General features: G+C 34.2%; 1 protein-coding gene across 1 annotated transcript in view; it reads left to right on the plus strand.

The window, feature by feature from the left end:
• The window catches only part of NDST4 (N-deacetylase and N-sulfotransferase 4), a 244,325-nt gene that overhangs the window by 151,188 nt on the left and 74,624 nt on the right, over positions 1 to 18,513 (plus strand). The window contains exons 5-6 of the mRNA XM_040966876.1: positions 1,526 to 1,711; positions 2,931 to 3,059. Of these exons, the coding sequence (XP_040822810.1) occupies positions 1,526 to 1,711; positions 2,931 to 3,059 (315 nt within the window). The remainder of the gene's footprint in view (positions 1 to 1,525; positions 1,712 to 2,930; positions 3,060 to 18,513) is intronic.

The raw sequence follows: 18,513 nt of genomic DNA on the forward strand, positions 1-18,513 counted from the left end.
CTAGGGCCCATCTTTTGAGTGGAGTGTGGCATATGGCTTAAGCACTGTAGACGTGTGATCCATTCAGTGCTTGCTTATTGTACTGGACTGATTTTTTTCCGTATGCTGTATACCAGGCAGCAGAAAATAAAAACGACAATCGTCAAGTTAACACTTCTGTGGTCCGTTTATTGATTCAGTTAGCTTTCACATATGGCTGTACACTACCATTTATAACTCCAGTTGATGAGATTCTGTCCTACAAGGACTCTTTGTAAAGCAGATAAGCCTTTAAGGGGAGAAATATAAAAAAGCAGAAATTAGAACACCAAAATTCAATTTCATGTAACAAGCAATACAATACCATTCTTTGACAAGTTTCCTCATATTCGTGTTATAAATTTATATATGCTTTTGTGGGTAACTGCTTTTTCTAAGGTGAGCTTCTAGTTGTAAAGCAAGGTATGTTTTGTAAAAACAAACAAACAAAAGCTAAAATGAGTTTTTAAATTTCAAGTGAGAAACTCAGCCTTTCTCTTTCCCTTACCTAGCCTCTTGCAGAGCATTAATTACCTGTCCTTCAAAGTGCCCACCAGTAGTGTTGTTTTTTTTTTACCCATTTTTGGCTACTTAGTGCCAAACAAGCATTTCCCTAAGTACATATTCAATTCATTTCCCCCTCACAATTCATCCTGTTGTGTTGTCACTGTATCCTTCGTTCAAAACACAGCAGATCACAAGGGTTCGGTGTGATAGTGTCATGGTTAAGGTCCTCGCCTTGCTTGCCCGGAATCCCATATGGGCGCTGGTTCTGATCCAGGCAGCCCCACTTCCCACCCAGCTCCCTGCGAGGATGGCCCAAAGCCTTGAGACCCTGCGCCCACGTGGGAGACCTGGAAGAGGCTCCTGGATTGGCTTAGCTCCAGCTGCTGCGGCCGCTTGGGGAGTGAATCATGGGACTGAAGATCTTCCTCTCTGTCTCTCCTCTCTGTATATTTGGCTTTGCAATAAAAATAAATAAATCTTAAAAAAAAAAAAACAGCAGATCGCAACCTTCCATGCGGAGTGAGCTTCCCTATCTACACTATTCTCTTAGACTGGGAACCAAATACTTCACTTTAACTGAATCATTCATCACTAAATGCTTATACTAACTTTTTTAGATTTCTTCAATGTACAAGCGCATGCACACACACACACACACACACACACATATATATATTTTTCATCTTCAAATATAGACACTTGCTCAAGTGGTGCCTTTCCTTCTCCTGCTACTTATCTCAAGCCGAGTTCATTTTGACGCTTCATCTGAAACATACTGTGTCCAAATTCAAAATTCATCTTAGTCACACACCACATGGCCAAAGTAAATCCTATGTCAATTATATCCTCCAGTTTGTGTAGGAGTATAAACTGTTGAGATTATAGACTCTGTGCTGCTCATTGACTACCTAGTGTAGTGTTCAGTGTGTACTAAATAGATTCTTGCAAAAATAGTTTTAATTGAATTAAAACATCATGGTGTTGTTCTGACTTCTTTCAGGAACATGGAATACCAATCAACATGGGCTATGCTGTGGCACCCCATCACTCAGGGGTCTACCCAGTTCACATTCAGCTCTATGCAGCTTGGAAGAAGGTCTGGGGCATTCAGGTCACCAGCACTGAAGAGTATCCACATTTGAAACCTGCACGGTACAGGAAGGGTTTCATTCACAACAGCATCATGGTGAGCACATTCTGCTGTTAGGTGGAGAAGGTGTATCAAATCCACACAAGAAATGAAAACAAGTGGCCACTATCTCTAAGGTTGTACCTCCAGACTTTTAGATGAGTGCTACAAATTTCTATCATATTATGGTGATGACTGCTCATACTTTGTATTTTTTCTAAGCCATGCAATGGCTTTGGGGAGTTCAAGGCAAAAGAGAAATAATGGAAATGAATTTTGCACAGAGCATTCTTTGGAGTTATGGGATTGAGATTTTTGTCTCAGTAGTGTATTATTCTCCCAAGGAATTTCATGGTGTCCATTTCTCTTGTTGTAAGAGAGGAAGATGTGTAGAGTGGAGTTCCAAGGCTCAGAGAAATATCATTCAAATCACTGCATCAGTAACAGACCAAATAGGGCAAACAGAATCTCCTAGCTAAATGTATCCTCTTGGTTTATTTTGACTTTCAGATCTCCAAAAGTATCTTGGAATACTGTTTGTTTCCATTCCCTCTCTCTTGTGTACTCCAAAAAGAGAGGTATATATTTTTTCACAGATGCATTAACTGATAGTGATATAATCATTGTTTATTAGTTCATATTAATAAGAATACACATGTTTTCAAATTGAAGTGCAAGTATATAGTTTTCATGTTATTAATTCCATAGATAATGAAATGAACATTTTCCTATAGTTTTTATTGCATGCATTCATTTACCTTAAATTTAATGTACGTTTTCATGAGAATCTTTCTAGATTTATGATAGAATTAATGGCAAAATATGCCAGTAGCAATCATTACATAATTTCACTACTGCTATGATAAAGGTTAAATTCAGTGTGTTGATAAACAAATGTAAAGGGAGGTGATAAAAACTCACTGCTTTGAATTCAGTGCAAGTTTGGATCTCAGAAGCCCAGACAGTGAGTAGACTAACAGCATAGGCAATGATACATTGAAGAATTATTATCAAATCAACCCAAAGAAGGCTTTTTTTAAAAAACATAACTGAGCTAGTGGATTATAGAAGTGAATGGAAATTATTCAACTTTCATGTGAAATAGCTTTAATTTGGCAACTCACTATATATCTACATGATTCTCTTGATTAGAACAAGATATTGGCCATAGCAATCAAGAAACCTGAATAGGAAACGGTAGTTTTCGGACACAAGTTATAAGATACTGGTTGGGTTTTTAGTGTGAATCAGAACATGCTGTTTTCCTCTGTCTCAGGTCCTCCCTCGGCAGACATGTGGGTTGTTCACTCACACTATTTTCTACAAAGAGTATCCAGGAGGACCTCAAGAACTGGATAAAAGTATCAGAGGAGGAGAACTTTTTCTGACAATCCTCTTAAACCCAGTATGTATTCCACTTACACATTTTACAATAAATATGAATGTTTTCAATTACGCGTTCATTCTTTGAAGCTAGTCATCTTACTTTCCCTTTTCAAAGAGTCTCCTTACTGATAGTGGATTCAAACTGGCATACGCAATCCTTTTTGATAAAACTCAACTCTTTGGATATTGAATTCTTTGCTATATATGGTTAGAAGATTGTGATTTTACATAGTAACGTGGCTCATTAAAAATTACTTCTAGCAGAAAAAAAGATATGTCATTCAGTTTTTGTTTCTTTTTCCAAGCTGGTTCTTTATCACCTCAGGTTTATTAATGAATAATTTGCAAATTAAGATTTCATAAATCATGATATACACAGCAATAATGATTAGATTAAAAAGTTTCCCATATTTATTGTTTCAAATCATTTTTATTGTTTGTAGTGGGGACTTATAATTGCTCTCAGTGTTTTTCAAGAACACACGTAGTATAAACTACAGTTACTCCTCTTTCCTTTACAACATGCCTGCAGAGTTGCTTCATACAATCACTCTACCAGTTCTCTCTAGTCTCTACAAAACACCATTCTATCATGCAACTATGATCTCAAAATTTTAGAATCCCCATATGAGTAAAATCAATGAAGTTATGAAGTATTTCCTTTTCCCCAATGCATAGGTTTCTCTTCCCTCTATTGATTGCTTCCTTTTTTATCCAGAAGAGTTTCAGTTTGATGCAGATTCACTTATCTATGCATGCTGTTTATACTTTAGAACTTACAAAACATCAATAATATTTTTATATCTCTTTCTTGATAACAATTGGATTACTGCAGGTCTCAAGTTCTAGTTTCCATTTTTTTTTTCCAACATGTGGATATCCAGCTTCCAATAGCATGTATTGAAAATACTTTTTCCCCACGTTGTGTTGATGTAAAATTTGCCAAATTTAATGGACCAGACATGCATGAATTCATTTCCAGGTTGTCATTTCTATTCTGTTGTTCTCTCAGCCACTTTTAAGAAAGAGTCATGTTTTTTTAATTGCCTAACATTTAATACATTTGAAATAAGATGGTATGATTCCTCAGATTTGTTCTTCTGGCGTAATTTAGCTCTATTTCTCTAAGGTCATTTGTGACTTCACAAAAATTTTAGGGTTATTCTTGTATTTTTTGAAAACTATCATTAAATAATTGATAGGGCTCATATTATACTGTCAATTTCTTTGAGTAGAATAGACATTTTAACTAAGATGAATTCTTCTAACTCATAAACATGTCCTTGTTTTCAGTTTATTTTCCTTTGTAATTTATTATATTAGTGTCTTATAGTTTTATAGTCTTATAGTTTTAACAAGTCTTTCACACACACGATACAAAATATTAGTGCTTATGATTATATGCTATACATGTATACATATGTTTATGTATGCATGTCTTCATTTCCTTCTCTTTTTTCTTGCGTGGATAGCTACTGAGTGTCTGGAAATGCTATTGAACTGATCTTAATGTGTACTACAACCTCAATAATTCATTTGTTCATTTCAATATGATTTTCTTGGTAGAGTTTTTATAATTATCGATATATAGACTCTCATTTGCAAACAGGGACAATTTAAACATTTTGCTTTCAAGTTTGGAAGATTTTTATTTATTTTGGTTGCAAAATTGCTCTGGCTAAGGTTTGTAATACTGTATTTAGGATAGAAAATCTTATCTGTAGTCTTAGAAGAAATACTTCAGCTTTTAACCATTAAGAATGATATGAGCTCTAGGAGTGTCACAATAAGTCTTGCTTTTGTTCAGGAGCATTTCTTCAGTATTTAGTTGCTTGATGGCTTTTATCTTGAGTAAATGCTGGATTTTGTCAAGTTCATGTTGCCTTTAAATGAACATGTGTATTATGTATATCATATATATTGATTCATATATCCATGGTTTTTTTTGTTTTTTTTTTATTGTTGCTTACATTATATTATGTAGTACAGTTTTATAGGCGCTGGGGATCCCCCCCACCCCTCCCATACCCCTCCCCCCATGGTGGATTCCTCCACCTTGTTGCATAACCATAGTTCAAGTTCAGTTGAGATTCATTGCTTGCAAACACATGCCTAGCATAAAGTTCAGCGTCTTATTCATCTGCAGGATATGTCTTACTTGATAGTAAGGATGATCATTCTGCTGTATTATTGAATTTCACTTGCTAATATTTTGTTGAGGGTTTTGCATTTATATTCACAAGAAATATTGGCCTTTATTTTCAACTTATAATCTTTGATTTTAACATTGTTATCATGGTAATGCTGGTCTTTTAAATACAATGGAAATAATAATTTCTCATCAATTTTTGGGAGGTTCAGAAATATTGACCCTAAACCTTATTTAAATTATTCATAGATTTAACTACTATAGACATTTACGTATTTGGTTTTAATTGGAGATTCTGTTTGAATTTATTCATTTTTTTATTTTTGTGAAATTTTCATTATTGGTAAGATTTATGTTTATAGGAATTTAGGTTGTACTTCTAGGTCATCTAATTTATTATTGTCGAGTTGATACATGTTGCCTTACGATCACTGACATGTCTTTTTTTATAGAGAGAATTTTTGCCAATTTCCATGTTTTCCTTGTTTTGAAGTTGTTTTTATTTCTCACTTGAAAGGCAGAGGGACACACAGAAATACAGGAACATAGACGCATAGAGATCCCCCATCCACTGGCTTTCTGTGGATATAAGTAGGACAAACTTAAGCAGCCACGAAACACAGTCTGGGTCTCCAACAAAGATCCCATGTGCTAAGCTATCACCTGCCCCATCTCATGGCTCACAGTAACATGAAGCAAGAATCATGAGTAGGGCTGGAGTTAGAACCCAGACATATCAATGTACGATGCAGGTTCTCAAAATCTCCTTAAGCACTACTTCAGACAACTACCATATCCTTTGTTTTCTTTTTCTCTCTATTGTAACACCCCTCTTTTTTCCCTTAATTCAGTGGTCTTTATTTTTTTATCTCATTAAAAATTGCTAAATTTTATTTCTCTCTTCAAGCAGTCAACTCTTAATTTAGTGTATCCTTCATTTCTTTTTTCATGATTTGTTTATTTTTATTTGAAAGTCAGAGTTACAGGGAGAAAGGGAGAGAGACAGATCTTCCATGTGCTGGTTTACACCCAAATGACTTCAATGGCCAGAGCTGAGCCAATCTGAAGCTGGGATCCAGGAGTTTCTTCTGGATCTGCCACATAGATGCAGGAACCCAAGGATTTGGATCACCCTCCCCATCATCCCCAGATTATAAACAGGAAGCCATATCAGAAATAAAACAGCGAGAACTAGAATCATTGCCCATATAGGATGCCAGTATCATGGACACCGGATTATCCTGTTTTATCACTATGGTTGCCCCTTTTTCTGTTGATTTTTTAGTTTGTATGCCCCATTACAATGAAATAGATTTTTCTTCTGCTGAATTTGGACTTAGTTTGTTTTTCTTTTTGTGCTTCTTTGAAGCATAAAAGTAGGTTGGGTATTTAAGAGGTTTCCTTCTTAATAAAAACTTAGTGCTATAATTTTTTCAGAACTGTTTCTCAAAACTGCTTAATAAAAATGAGCCATTCTATGTGGAAATTAGATATTATGTCCATGATATTTGACGTCATCAGAACTTTATTAAAGGAAACATGTGTTGAATAAAATAATGAAATTATTATAACATGTCAAATCTGGCTTCTATTGTAGTACACTCAATATGTAATTTTTTAGGCAAAAATTAGCATTCATAATTTCAGCAATGGTATGTGTTTTTTCTATAAATTGGGATTTCTTCTGGCAAAAGCAGCAAATAGATGCAGCTACATCAGTCTGTAAATATAATCAAAGAGCAAAACTGCATCAAAATTAATCGACATGCAATTTCTTAACATATTTGAGTAATCTTTGCTAATTCTTAAATCTCTCCTGCCTTTTTTTAATAAAAAGGAATTTAGCAAGTTTTCCCTTATGTGTACTTTTGTTTTTCAAAGCATGTAATTTTATTTCTTGTTACAAATATACACATAAAGATGTAACAATATGATAGTTGGTTTATGTTAGTTATTATTGAAGTAATTTCCACTTCTTAAATTTCCAACTGAAATGAATCCATATATGAGACAATAGAAAATCATAACCTCATTTATGTTCCAGCGAAACACAAAATAGAAAACAATAAGACCTCTGCTGTGTCTACATTATTCAATGTAAGAAGTTTTTATACTCAGAAAAAAAAATAGATGCTTTAAGTTATGCTATAGTGAAATTGTCTCTTCTGCTAAGTTGCAGGTATATTAAAATGGGTTGTTTTAGATTACATACACACAAGATGAATTCTATATGATGGAATATATATATGTATATATATATGACACTGCATTAAAATGAAAATGTGTAAACGAATTGAAGGAAAATGCTTTATAAGAGTATGAGCAACTAAAACTATTTCACTTTCAAACTGTGTGTTTACTAAAAATAAAACTACTAAATAATATTGTGTGTGCTTCAAAGGCATTCACACATTAATTCTGTATTTATTTCAAATATGATATCTTTTCCATGTAGTTCAAAGATGCAATTAACATCCTAAAAAGATTCTTTAATTGAGACATACAAATGAATGTTAGTAAAAGCAAATGTGGAAACCTCTCTGTTTACTCCTTCTCTCAAATTTGAGATTAGTTCTACAGATGGATAAGTAGCAAATACCAAATGCATTAAAAAGATTTCTGCTGGTCAATAGGATCAATAAAATGTGTACTCCTATGTGACATTAAGCGTAGATGAGTGTATTGCTGCTGATGACACTGGATAACTAGTTAAGTGGCTAGATAAATATATAACCTGGACGATTATGCTTTTTTGTGGTTCTCTGAGAAAGAGAACAAAAAGAAGTCAAAAGAAGCATTGTGTGTGTGTATGTGTTGGCATGTGTGTGTATTGCATGTACATGGGGGATATTTCTAAAAGGTCAATGAAAAATGGAATTATGTGTGCTGCAAGAAAGTGAGAGAGAAAAAGAGAGAGGGGGAGGGACAGAGTGAGAATTGCATTTAAGGAACTTGCCTGTTCATACAATCTTGGAACCTGATAAATTCCAAAATCTTGTTTACATGAATCAAACCAGGGAATCTAGCTTGCTGATCGTGCAATTCTACCCTGACTTCAGCACCTGGGAACATAGAAAACTTATGATTTATTTCCAATACAAACACCAGCAAGCTCAAGACTCAGTATGAGCCAGCAGTTCACTTAAAATTCAGAGGCAGGAAAAAAAAATACAGCATAAGAAGGCAGGCAGGAAGGCATTCACTCTACATTAACCATATTGATCTATCTAGATCTTTATCGTGCAAGACGGATACCAAACCACTTTACCCAGTGCAAGTAATGTACATCAGACTAATTGCAATGTTAATCTTACTCAAATACCCTGATATCCATAATCTGAATAACATTTGGCAAAGTATGCCCCATAATTGGCAGGTAAGATCCAACATCTTAACAGACATGTAACATTATATAGGAATCAAACAAGCAATTGATGAAGATGGGAAACAGTAAACATAAAGGGAGTGAGAAATGAAACTCTAATTTATTAAATCAAAATGAGATTTTTTATACATATCCTTTATGATAAGAGAGGCACTAGAGGTGATGGGCTATGATTAATGCTCATTTTATTAATGTTGGCAAAAAAACTTATACATTGGTGCTTGATTAATTATATTTCAAATTAGACTGTTCTACAAATTCTGACAAACAATGAGAATACATAGTGGGGAAAAAGAAACATACAGACAAAAATAAAGCTAACATCCAGCCTTCTCTGTTTCACGCTTTTCCTCAAATCATCACTTCTTTGCTACAGTAAAAAGGATCACTGATTCAGAGACATTCATATGAATTAATATATGTTAATTGTAAGGAATGTTTGCAAGACTTTCATAAAGAGAGGTCCACGGTTGCATTGTTTTAGGCATCAGTAAAAATCTCATGAGGAAGCATATTTTTATTGGGGAAAATGTCAATATCCAAGGGATCATTGAGAGGTAGAATCATTTCAGCTGCCATGGTTTTTTTTTTTGACTGAATGTGGAAAAATGATATTTGTGAGAACATGTAAGTTGAACAGATCTCCATTTAAAGAATAAATGGCTACTGAAATTCCTTTTAAAATTAACTGTCTACACTTTAACACAAATAAATGCTGTAGAAATTTATGTATCATGATGTTTCCCTCAGATGGTTTTTCTATGATTTGAATGTTATTGGTAGAATTTTTTAAATTTACATTATTTATTTGAAAGGCAGAGTTTAAGAGAGAGAAGAGAGGAAGAGTAAAAAAAAGAGAGAAAGAGAGAGGAGGATGTAGGGGCCAAAAGATTTGGACCATCTTCTGCTGTGTTCCAGGTGCAATAACAGAGAGCTGGATCTGAAGTGGAACAGCTGAAACTCAACCTGGCATCCATACATGGTAACAGAGTTGCAACTGGCAACTTAACCCACTGCATCATGAGGCCAGTGGTGTTATTAAGATATTTCTTCATTAACATCAAGATTTTCATATGTAGATCACTGATTGAATAAGGAAAAAGCCATCTGACACAAAACTGACAATGAAACTAAACACATGTAATGACAAAATTAATGTCCCTTTTACCTCAGTGTATCAAAATGATAGACTAAGTCTGGCAAGGTGAAATTTAACACAGAATAATGGAAACCATCTGAGTTGTGTATGGAGTCATTTATAATATAATCCCCAACCAAATGTAAGAAAAAATGTAGTATAAAGATAATTAAATGTGACAGAAAATAATATGGACTGGTTCAAAATGTGTTGTTTCTTGCCACTGAATATGTCTAGAAGCAATTTTGCAGTAATAAGTGTCATTTACCTATTTTATGTTAAGCAGTGATGATTTTTATGCTCAACAATCATTAGTATTCAGCTGGGATTGTGGCACAGGAGCTGGATATTCTATATGGGAGTTTGTTTGTCTCCTGGCTGCTCCACTTCGCTTGACTCCTTGTCAAGGTACCTAAGCAAGCAGCAACAACTGGGACCGGCCATTGCAGAATTTTCAGGAATGAAGCAATATCTTCACTCTGCCTCTCCTCTTTCTCTCTGTAAATCCTCCTTTCAAATAACCAAATTACTAAATCTTTTAAAATAGCTGTTTTGAAATTACTAGGAACTAGACATTTATTTCTGTGCCTTATTGTAAAATAAAAAACATAAAGTCAATTTAGTATTGATCATTATAATCATTCTTACAAATGTCAAATTACCACAAAATTATAGGATGAGAGAAAAATGGAAAGGGTGACTTTTCAGCTACATTTATGGATGTAAACTAAAGCATGAGGTTAAATGAGAATGAGCATCATGAGAATAAAAGAGATTACTGGTCAATACATTGGGAAATGCAGACAATAAAGCTATTTTCCATCACTGGTAGAGTGAAAGCATTATTGTCTTCACATTTAGAAGAATAATCTGTGTTTTATCTAGTAGTCCATTCCTGTATAAGTATCTGATATCACTAATAGAAAGTAGGAAAAGTATATGAAGGAATATGCTAGAATCCCCCTTCTAGAGTAATTTAAAACAGAATCAACAAACACATTGTCACCTTGAGAATGAATCTACCTAAAGGAGGGAGGCTGAATTAAAGAACCTTGAAAAGTCCTAAGGGGATTTTATTTTATTTTATAACTTTCAAAACTCTCAAAAGGGCATATATCAGACAAAAAAAAAAAGAAACATTTTTCCTTTTTTATTGCTCAGATTCCAACAAAAGAATTCACATTGCTTTATTAGTTTTCATTCAGATTAGAACTGGATCTTTTTTTGTGTCAAAAATCACTGATATCACTGATGTGTATGCGTGTGACATATACCTGCATGGATTTTCAACAGGATATCTAGTTTAATTTTAACTCATGCCAACATTCAGACATATATTCTGTTCTCAAGGTTATACACATTTCATCAAACAGCGTTATTTTCTAATCCAACCTAAACAGAATATGTGGATTAAAATAGTTAGATCTTGACTCACAAATGAACTCCTGTTATTATTGTCTTTTAGGTATTCTGATTAAGTGAGCTGAAAGGAATTTGAAGTTTTTATTTTCTTGAGCACTAACCGCTCTCTCTAAATGACCCAGAACTGAAAACATGATCACTATTTGAACGATTTCAAGTGAATAGCTAGGCATCTGTCTGATTAACATTCATATAACATCCTCTTATTTTTCTTAACTTCTTTTCATGACCCTATCACATATTGATATTTTCCTACACTGTTCCACACTTATCAAATACTAACTTGTATTTCCCTGGTGCCAAATCGCTCCTGTATTTTCAATATAATCTTTGTTCAGACAGGAAGAAATATAATTTAATCATGTATGAGGTGAAACAGCTTACACTAGGTAGCCCACCATCATTCAAGCTGACACACTATCCTATAAAATATGCAGCAACTGACAATATAAAAAAAGTGTGGAGTTTCATCAAATGGTGTCACCAATGACTCTACAAATTTGAAATGATCATATCCTACTGTATCTAATTTTTCTTCACTCATTTTAATTTTATGCTATATAGAGAACAAGATAAAACAGACCTTTATAATGCTTTAATTTCTTTGACAGATATTGTTTAAAGAGGCTGGTTCAGAGATTGTCATTCTTTAAAACGATAGTCCCTTGCATCAGAACATCTACATTTTCCAAAGTTCAGTGCAGCGCCTACACTTGCTAACCTTCTCACAATCTATTGACCACTTGCGAGTTCAAGTGAATGACAAGAACAACCGAAAAATATGTGCTGGAAAAGTGGTGTGCTTGACGTTGACAGCAGTGTGTAATGGAACTACAATGATATATATCTCTGTGTGCTGTGTGCTGACCTCTCATCCACCTGGTCTACCTAATGAGCTTTCCTTCTTCATGTATATCAATCTCTGAGTTCAGACTCTAATAACAGGTACAGTACATTATGAATTAGTGTTAACTCTCCTAAAGAATTTAAAGAAAAGGCATCTGTAAGGTAAAGAAATATCAACATGAAATAGCCTCAACCAAATTTTGAAGGGTTCTTTTTAATGCTGAAATAATACAGAACTTTACATGTAATTCCCAAAGCCTATTTCATGTGCACTGCAACCAGATAAACTACAAACAAAATGCCATCTGTAGTAGATTATAAACAAGTAGTGATTATTGTTTCAAGACATTTGAGTGTTGTTTCATGATTTTTTGATTTCCTGCAAGTGCTGTGCCTTAAACAATGTTATAACAGACAATATCACATGCAGAACAAAGCAAGCATACATTTCATCAAAATATACTCCTTTATAAATCCTAATAGATATAATCAACTCACAGTCATAGGAGGATTTTACATGTGCCCCAGCAGCATTTACTTTTGGGGAAACTAGCTTCTAACTTTCTTACTTCAGAGAAATCTGCCAGTTCTCCAGACAGGAACTTTGAAGCAATTAGTGCTATTAGAAGCTCTAGGGCTTAGGGCCCAGGAGAACAACCACCAACTGTGAGAACAGATCCCTGCAGAGTGTATAGATTGTGGAAAATTCTATTTCCACTCGCTGAAAGACCTACAGTCACCTCTTTTTTTTTTCCTTTATCTGATTTCCACCCCCCTAAAGATTTGCAGGGCTAACCTTTAGGAAAGGACATGAATCACCATTTCTGCAATGATTCACACTCACAGCAGGAACTTTGTAAAATCTGAAGTCAGCAAAGATATGCAGTCCTACTACATATGATATCATTATTTCAGTTCACATTGGCAATCAGGATGGGGGTGAGCATAAGGCAGTAGAGAATTTTTTGCTGTTCCTCATTTTTACTTGTGTGGGTTTTGCTTGATTTTCCGCAATAGATTGCATGTACATGTGAGTACTTCAGAATGAAAGCCATGCCATTGCTAATAGAACAGATTGTTTGCCTCTTAAACCTGAACCATGTCTTCTCAAATAAGAGACTGCTGTTATTGTGCAAGCATCTATCTTTCCAATGCACCATTGCTACAGGTCCTGATGGGATACAATCTGAATTCCCATAGATTACTAAACCGTAACAAAATCTATAAGACTGAATTGAGGTGTTTTTTTAAAGTTTTATTTCCATAGAAAAATAAATAAAAGCAGCAATACTTTATTGGAGAAGCCTATTTCATCATGTAACTGCATAGTTTAGTTTTCCCAAAGCATGTAATGAAAGACAGTAAAACAGCACTTTAGCATAAATAAATTTTCAGCAGCAAACTTCCACATCACCCTATTCATATGCATGTTAGCAAGAGAAACAACCTTCCTTTATCTACTTTGGGGATTTTAATGTGTTAAAAATTAAGTGGTTTGGCAATACAAACAGTGAATCTACTGGGACAAATAGAAAGAACTTTCCTCTATCAATCTTTTGATTAACATGCTGGAGGTAGTGATAAAATATCTGTAATGGTGAAAGTGAAAATGAATGCTTTCTTTGTCTACAAGTTTTTGTCCTGCCACAAAATTTGGATTTCATTATCTCTTTGACAAACTATTTAACACATAAATATTCCAATATTCCTTATTTCCTTTCCTTAGTACTTAAAAATGCTTTAAAGTATAACTAATGAGAATGACTATTATTATTTTGTTTTATTTTGCTTTGATTTTCTGTGGCTACTCATTGTCAGATCCATTGAACTTCCATGAAGCTTGTAATATTTTCTAGTTTTGCATTTGTTTACTTGAAAGGCAGAGGTAGACAGATAGACAAAATATCTTCGAGATGCCAGCCATCATTGTGGTTTGCCCAGACTAAAGCCAGGAAGCTAACCCCATGAACGTCTTCCATGTGTGTGACAAGGAACTCAGGCTCTCAAGCCGTCACCCACTGCCTTCTGGGGTACAATAACAAAAAATTTAGTTTGAAGCAGAAGGACAAGGATTTGAAACTGTATTTGGATGTAGACATGACAGGTATCAATCAGCCTAACTCAGTGTGCCACATACTCATCCTTCCTGTGGGACTTTTATTTAAATGAAGAATAAACAGATTTATAAAATCCTATTCAAATTAGTCACATAAGCATTGGAAACCTTTCCAACTGTTACTTATTTATAGATAGTTTCTATAAGTTGAATTTAATAGAGATTTGCAAATCTCCAAATAGGAGATGATCCAAATAGGGAAATGCAAGCAGAATTTCTTTACCTATTGCTGGGGAAAGCAGAAGGTTCATGTTTACAATCATTGATCTTATAGATCTCTCGTCATTGAACTTTACACCTAACAGAACAGTCAGTGTTCAATTACTTCTCTGTGAGAACATTAACTAACACTGAAGAAGTAGCAAAAGAGTGAGAGGTGAGAAAAAGGTCATGTTCTTACAAAGTTCATGATGCCTGCCAGACTCCCATAACACTCTGTGGAAATTACCAGCTAAAACAATGTGTAAGATACTCCAAGCATAAAGTATTCCCTTGATTTATACTTGCCACTTTTAACGCAATGTAAGCTCTTCAATAATGTCATTCAATGTGTGAAGTGTAAGTAACAGAAGCTTGCTCCTTTATGAACCTGTTATTATATCTACTTAGAATCTCTCTCACACACAGATACACAGTCAAATCAAATGTGAATAAAATATATGACTTGGAAATTGTCATCCTCCTATAATTTTCTTTCAGAAATTCATTCCGTAGTTCAATTAAACAACTTGCTCAAATAATCCAATATGTATAGCAGAACTTACTGTGTAGACTGAGATGTCTTGCTCATAAAAACAGCTCAGGTGTTATAATCTGCCTAAAGAAATAAAAAATAAATGTGAATGCATTTCAGTGTCTTGAATTTGAAGTCACTTTCACCCACATTTTTGAATGCATTTTAAAGTATGTTGTATTTTATAATAATAGGTCGTGAATCTTTAGTGATTTAAATTGTGTAAAAAGTTATTATAAGGAAGTACTATAATAAAATAAGAGGGTGAAAAGTCATTGGTCTAGTTACCATTTTTGAAAAAAAAAAAAAAACAACTCTGGAGGGAAGATATCCCATCCAGTAATCCTGGAGATATTCCTTTTACTGGTCTGTGCTCATATGGGCTGTATTATACATTTTTGGATAGTCCATGACATTCTCTCCATTCTAATTCTAAATAGTATGTCATTGGAGATTTCTCTCTGTCTCAGTGACCCTACTAGCCAGTGCCTTCTTTCCTGCATTGACTACCTCTCTGAATCTGATAGCACTCTAGCCACACGGAAATCATTATCCCTAGAGAAGTCTGAATGACATAACTGAATTCAAGATGCAACACGTCACAGGCATTCATAAAGCCCTTCTCCCTCCAGGGACTCTCATTAATCTCAAATTCCTGACTATGACCTGGTTTCCTGCTCTGTTTTTTAAATTCCTCAGGTTCCATTCTGACCTTCACTTACTATACTCCAATCAAAACATCATTCTCTCCATACAGTCTTTCAAATATGCCAAGAATATTTACCCCTCAGGGCATTTGTACAACCATCACTTTGCCTGGAATTAGCTGTTTCCAGAAAGTGTGAGACTGATTTCTCATGCCTTTCATAGCTCAAGTTAGCAGTGATTTCCTCAGAGACAGCTTGTTTGTCCTTCATCTAACCCTCTCTCTGTCGCTTTTCCATCTTATTTTCTTTGCATTTCCCACTCTCTGAAATTATTTACATGTTCACAATCTACATCCCTTGATCAATCCCATCCTCATCTGAACCATGAAAAACCACTCATTTCTGCCTGAGTCCAGCAATGTTTTCATTGGAGTAGGAAGTCCAGAGATGCAAAGAAAATGTAAGAACCAAAAATCTGTCAAATATTGGGTAATGCACATAGCGTATCAACATGAGCTTCAAATACTATGTTTAGAGCAGAATTTAAAATTTGAAGGCAAATTTAGATCAATTTTGTACTAATCAAAACTTTGTATTAATCATTTTTCCATATTTTGACATAGATAACTTCGCAATTTTATGGAAAATAGCATATACCTGACATGTTCATAAAGTGAGTTTAAGTTTGACAAAATAATATGTAATTTTACCTTACCAAAAATGGTTTTAATAATATCTGTAAAATCTGAAAAACATACTGATAACTGGCTAAGAATCATATCTATGAGTATGCACTATGAGAACAAAGTCTACAAAATCCTATCATGTCCAAGCCATCAGCAATACCTATGCCAGTATTGTTGATACCAATTACTTTAATGTGATTAGTCTTTACTCTGATTATTTATACTAACTAGCATTTCTGTTTGCTCTAATATTCTAAATTATATATATAATTAGAATCTATATACACATATATGTATATACACATTATATGTGTGTGTATATATGCATTTAGACCACCTAGCAGCAATATAACACCAGCTCCATCTTCTAAAATATAAAATGTCAAGATAATTCGATTAATTACTTCAATGTTATACAACTGAAGAATTTAGCAGAGCTAGTTTCAGCACAGTTCTCAGTATAGTATATTACCTCTCCGATGCAGTTTGTAGTCAAAATAACAATGTAACTTGGATAAATCTGTCTTCTGGAGAAGGTGTGACATTAACAGTAACAAGTGTAAATCATGAGCTACAGATGTGTACATACCTTTCAGCATCCCATATCCCTCAAGCCATAGCCTGTACTGCTCAGTCAATAAAAAAACAGTTGTATGTGTGAAAATATGTATTGTAAATATATAAAATAGTTTATATATATATGAAATATCAGAGGAATATTGACTAAAGATGCAGTCCTCACAAACAAGGAGAGAAATATAAATGCAGAAGATTATCTGGATATGATCTCTGATTGCTCACCATACACAGAAGAATTTCTACCAAAGAAATACAGGCCTTACCAGGATGATGTGACATTTGAGCTCAACTAAGTACCTAGAATTCTGACAGTCACTGAAGAAGAAAGATGCTTCATGCTGAGAGGAAGCTAACAAGCGACTAAGATAGAGGCAGACATGGAAAATAGTGTAGAAAGTACAAATAAATGGAGCAAAAGCCACGAGTGACAGGAGAGAAGGTAGAGGGCTTGGGATAGATTGTGCAGGTTTTATAGATCAGGTACAGAGGCATGGGGGTAGGTGACAAGACACTCAAATCAGAAAACAAAATTCATCACCCCATGTCTTTATATTTTAGCCCCTTGTTAAAATTCACACATACGCACACATACAAATCATCTTCATTTTAACAAGTGTAATATTGTCAGTCCCCTTCCTCTTGCCTAAGATCAGTGGTGTGGAACAACTATTCCTGGGTGCCTCCTGGCTTATGACTTCAGCCTCAGCAGACCTAGCTGGTTAGAGTTGACAAAGCCATCTAGTCAGTCAGTAAGTTTGTGCAAGATAGATCTCTCTCTTTCTGTCCCTCTTTTCCCCTCATTCCTTACATTTTACCTTTCAAATAAATAAATTTTAAAAACTGTTCAAAATGTATTTTATTGTACATGCTAAATTTAAAAAGTGTCACCATAGGAAAATATAATGATAGTCATATTTGAGAAAAATGCCTTTTATGTTAGAACTTTCATAAATCGAATTTCTGACACAGGTAGTTTAGATGAAAATTTCAATCAATAAAATTGGAAACGAAACGTCAGCCCATAAAAACTCCCAATTAAGCCCTCTAACCTTTGGTAGATAAAGAGGAATTAAAATCACAATGTAACTATTAGCAAACAATTATTACTTTGAAAGAGCATTGGTGGAATTACATATGATTACAAATAATTTCAAATAATTATTACTCCTTCTCAGAATAAAACCAAATTATAGACAATCGCTAACTTTTAATGCTTACAGAGAATTTATATTGCAATATTATTGTTAAAATACATTATCAAGTGCCATGCTTTCTTGAGGAAATATTGAAAATCATGAAGACCACACAACGGTTTGGTGTGTAAAGCTGCTGCCTATGATGGACTTACATATAAATAATAACTTACATATATATGTATTAAGTATGTACATGAACACATATATACTTTTATTTCTCTATAGTCAAACATGAAAATAAAACAATTTTATAAAGAAGTGTGCCATCTCATTCTTGAGATGATATGGTATCAAAAATGTTCTTGTTAAATTTCTGAATTTTTATAGAACAGCTAATTCTATTGTATTCATTCTTGGCTTTATACCCTATTCAGAATCCTTGGTTTGGGATTGACTGTCAATATTTCATATCTCTTCTGACCAACTTGTCAAATATTCACCCTGAGTTGAAACCCATGAAATTTGATCATGTCTTCAGATCCTTTAACATCTACTTGAAGATTTGGGTAGATGTGAAGTGAACTGTTTACTCAGACATTTCAAATCTGCAGTAATGTGTCTCACAACTACTGTGTC

This window comes from Ochotona curzoniae, unplaced genomic scaffold (genome assembly GCF_017591425.1).
Source record: "Ochotona curzoniae isolate NIBS_2020 unplaced genomic scaffold, NIBS_Ocur_1.0 scaffold_4506, whole genome shotgun sequence".
NCBI classification, from domain to species: domain Eukaryota; kingdom Metazoa; phylum Chordata; class Mammalia; order Lagomorpha; family Ochotonidae; genus Ochotona; species Ochotona curzoniae.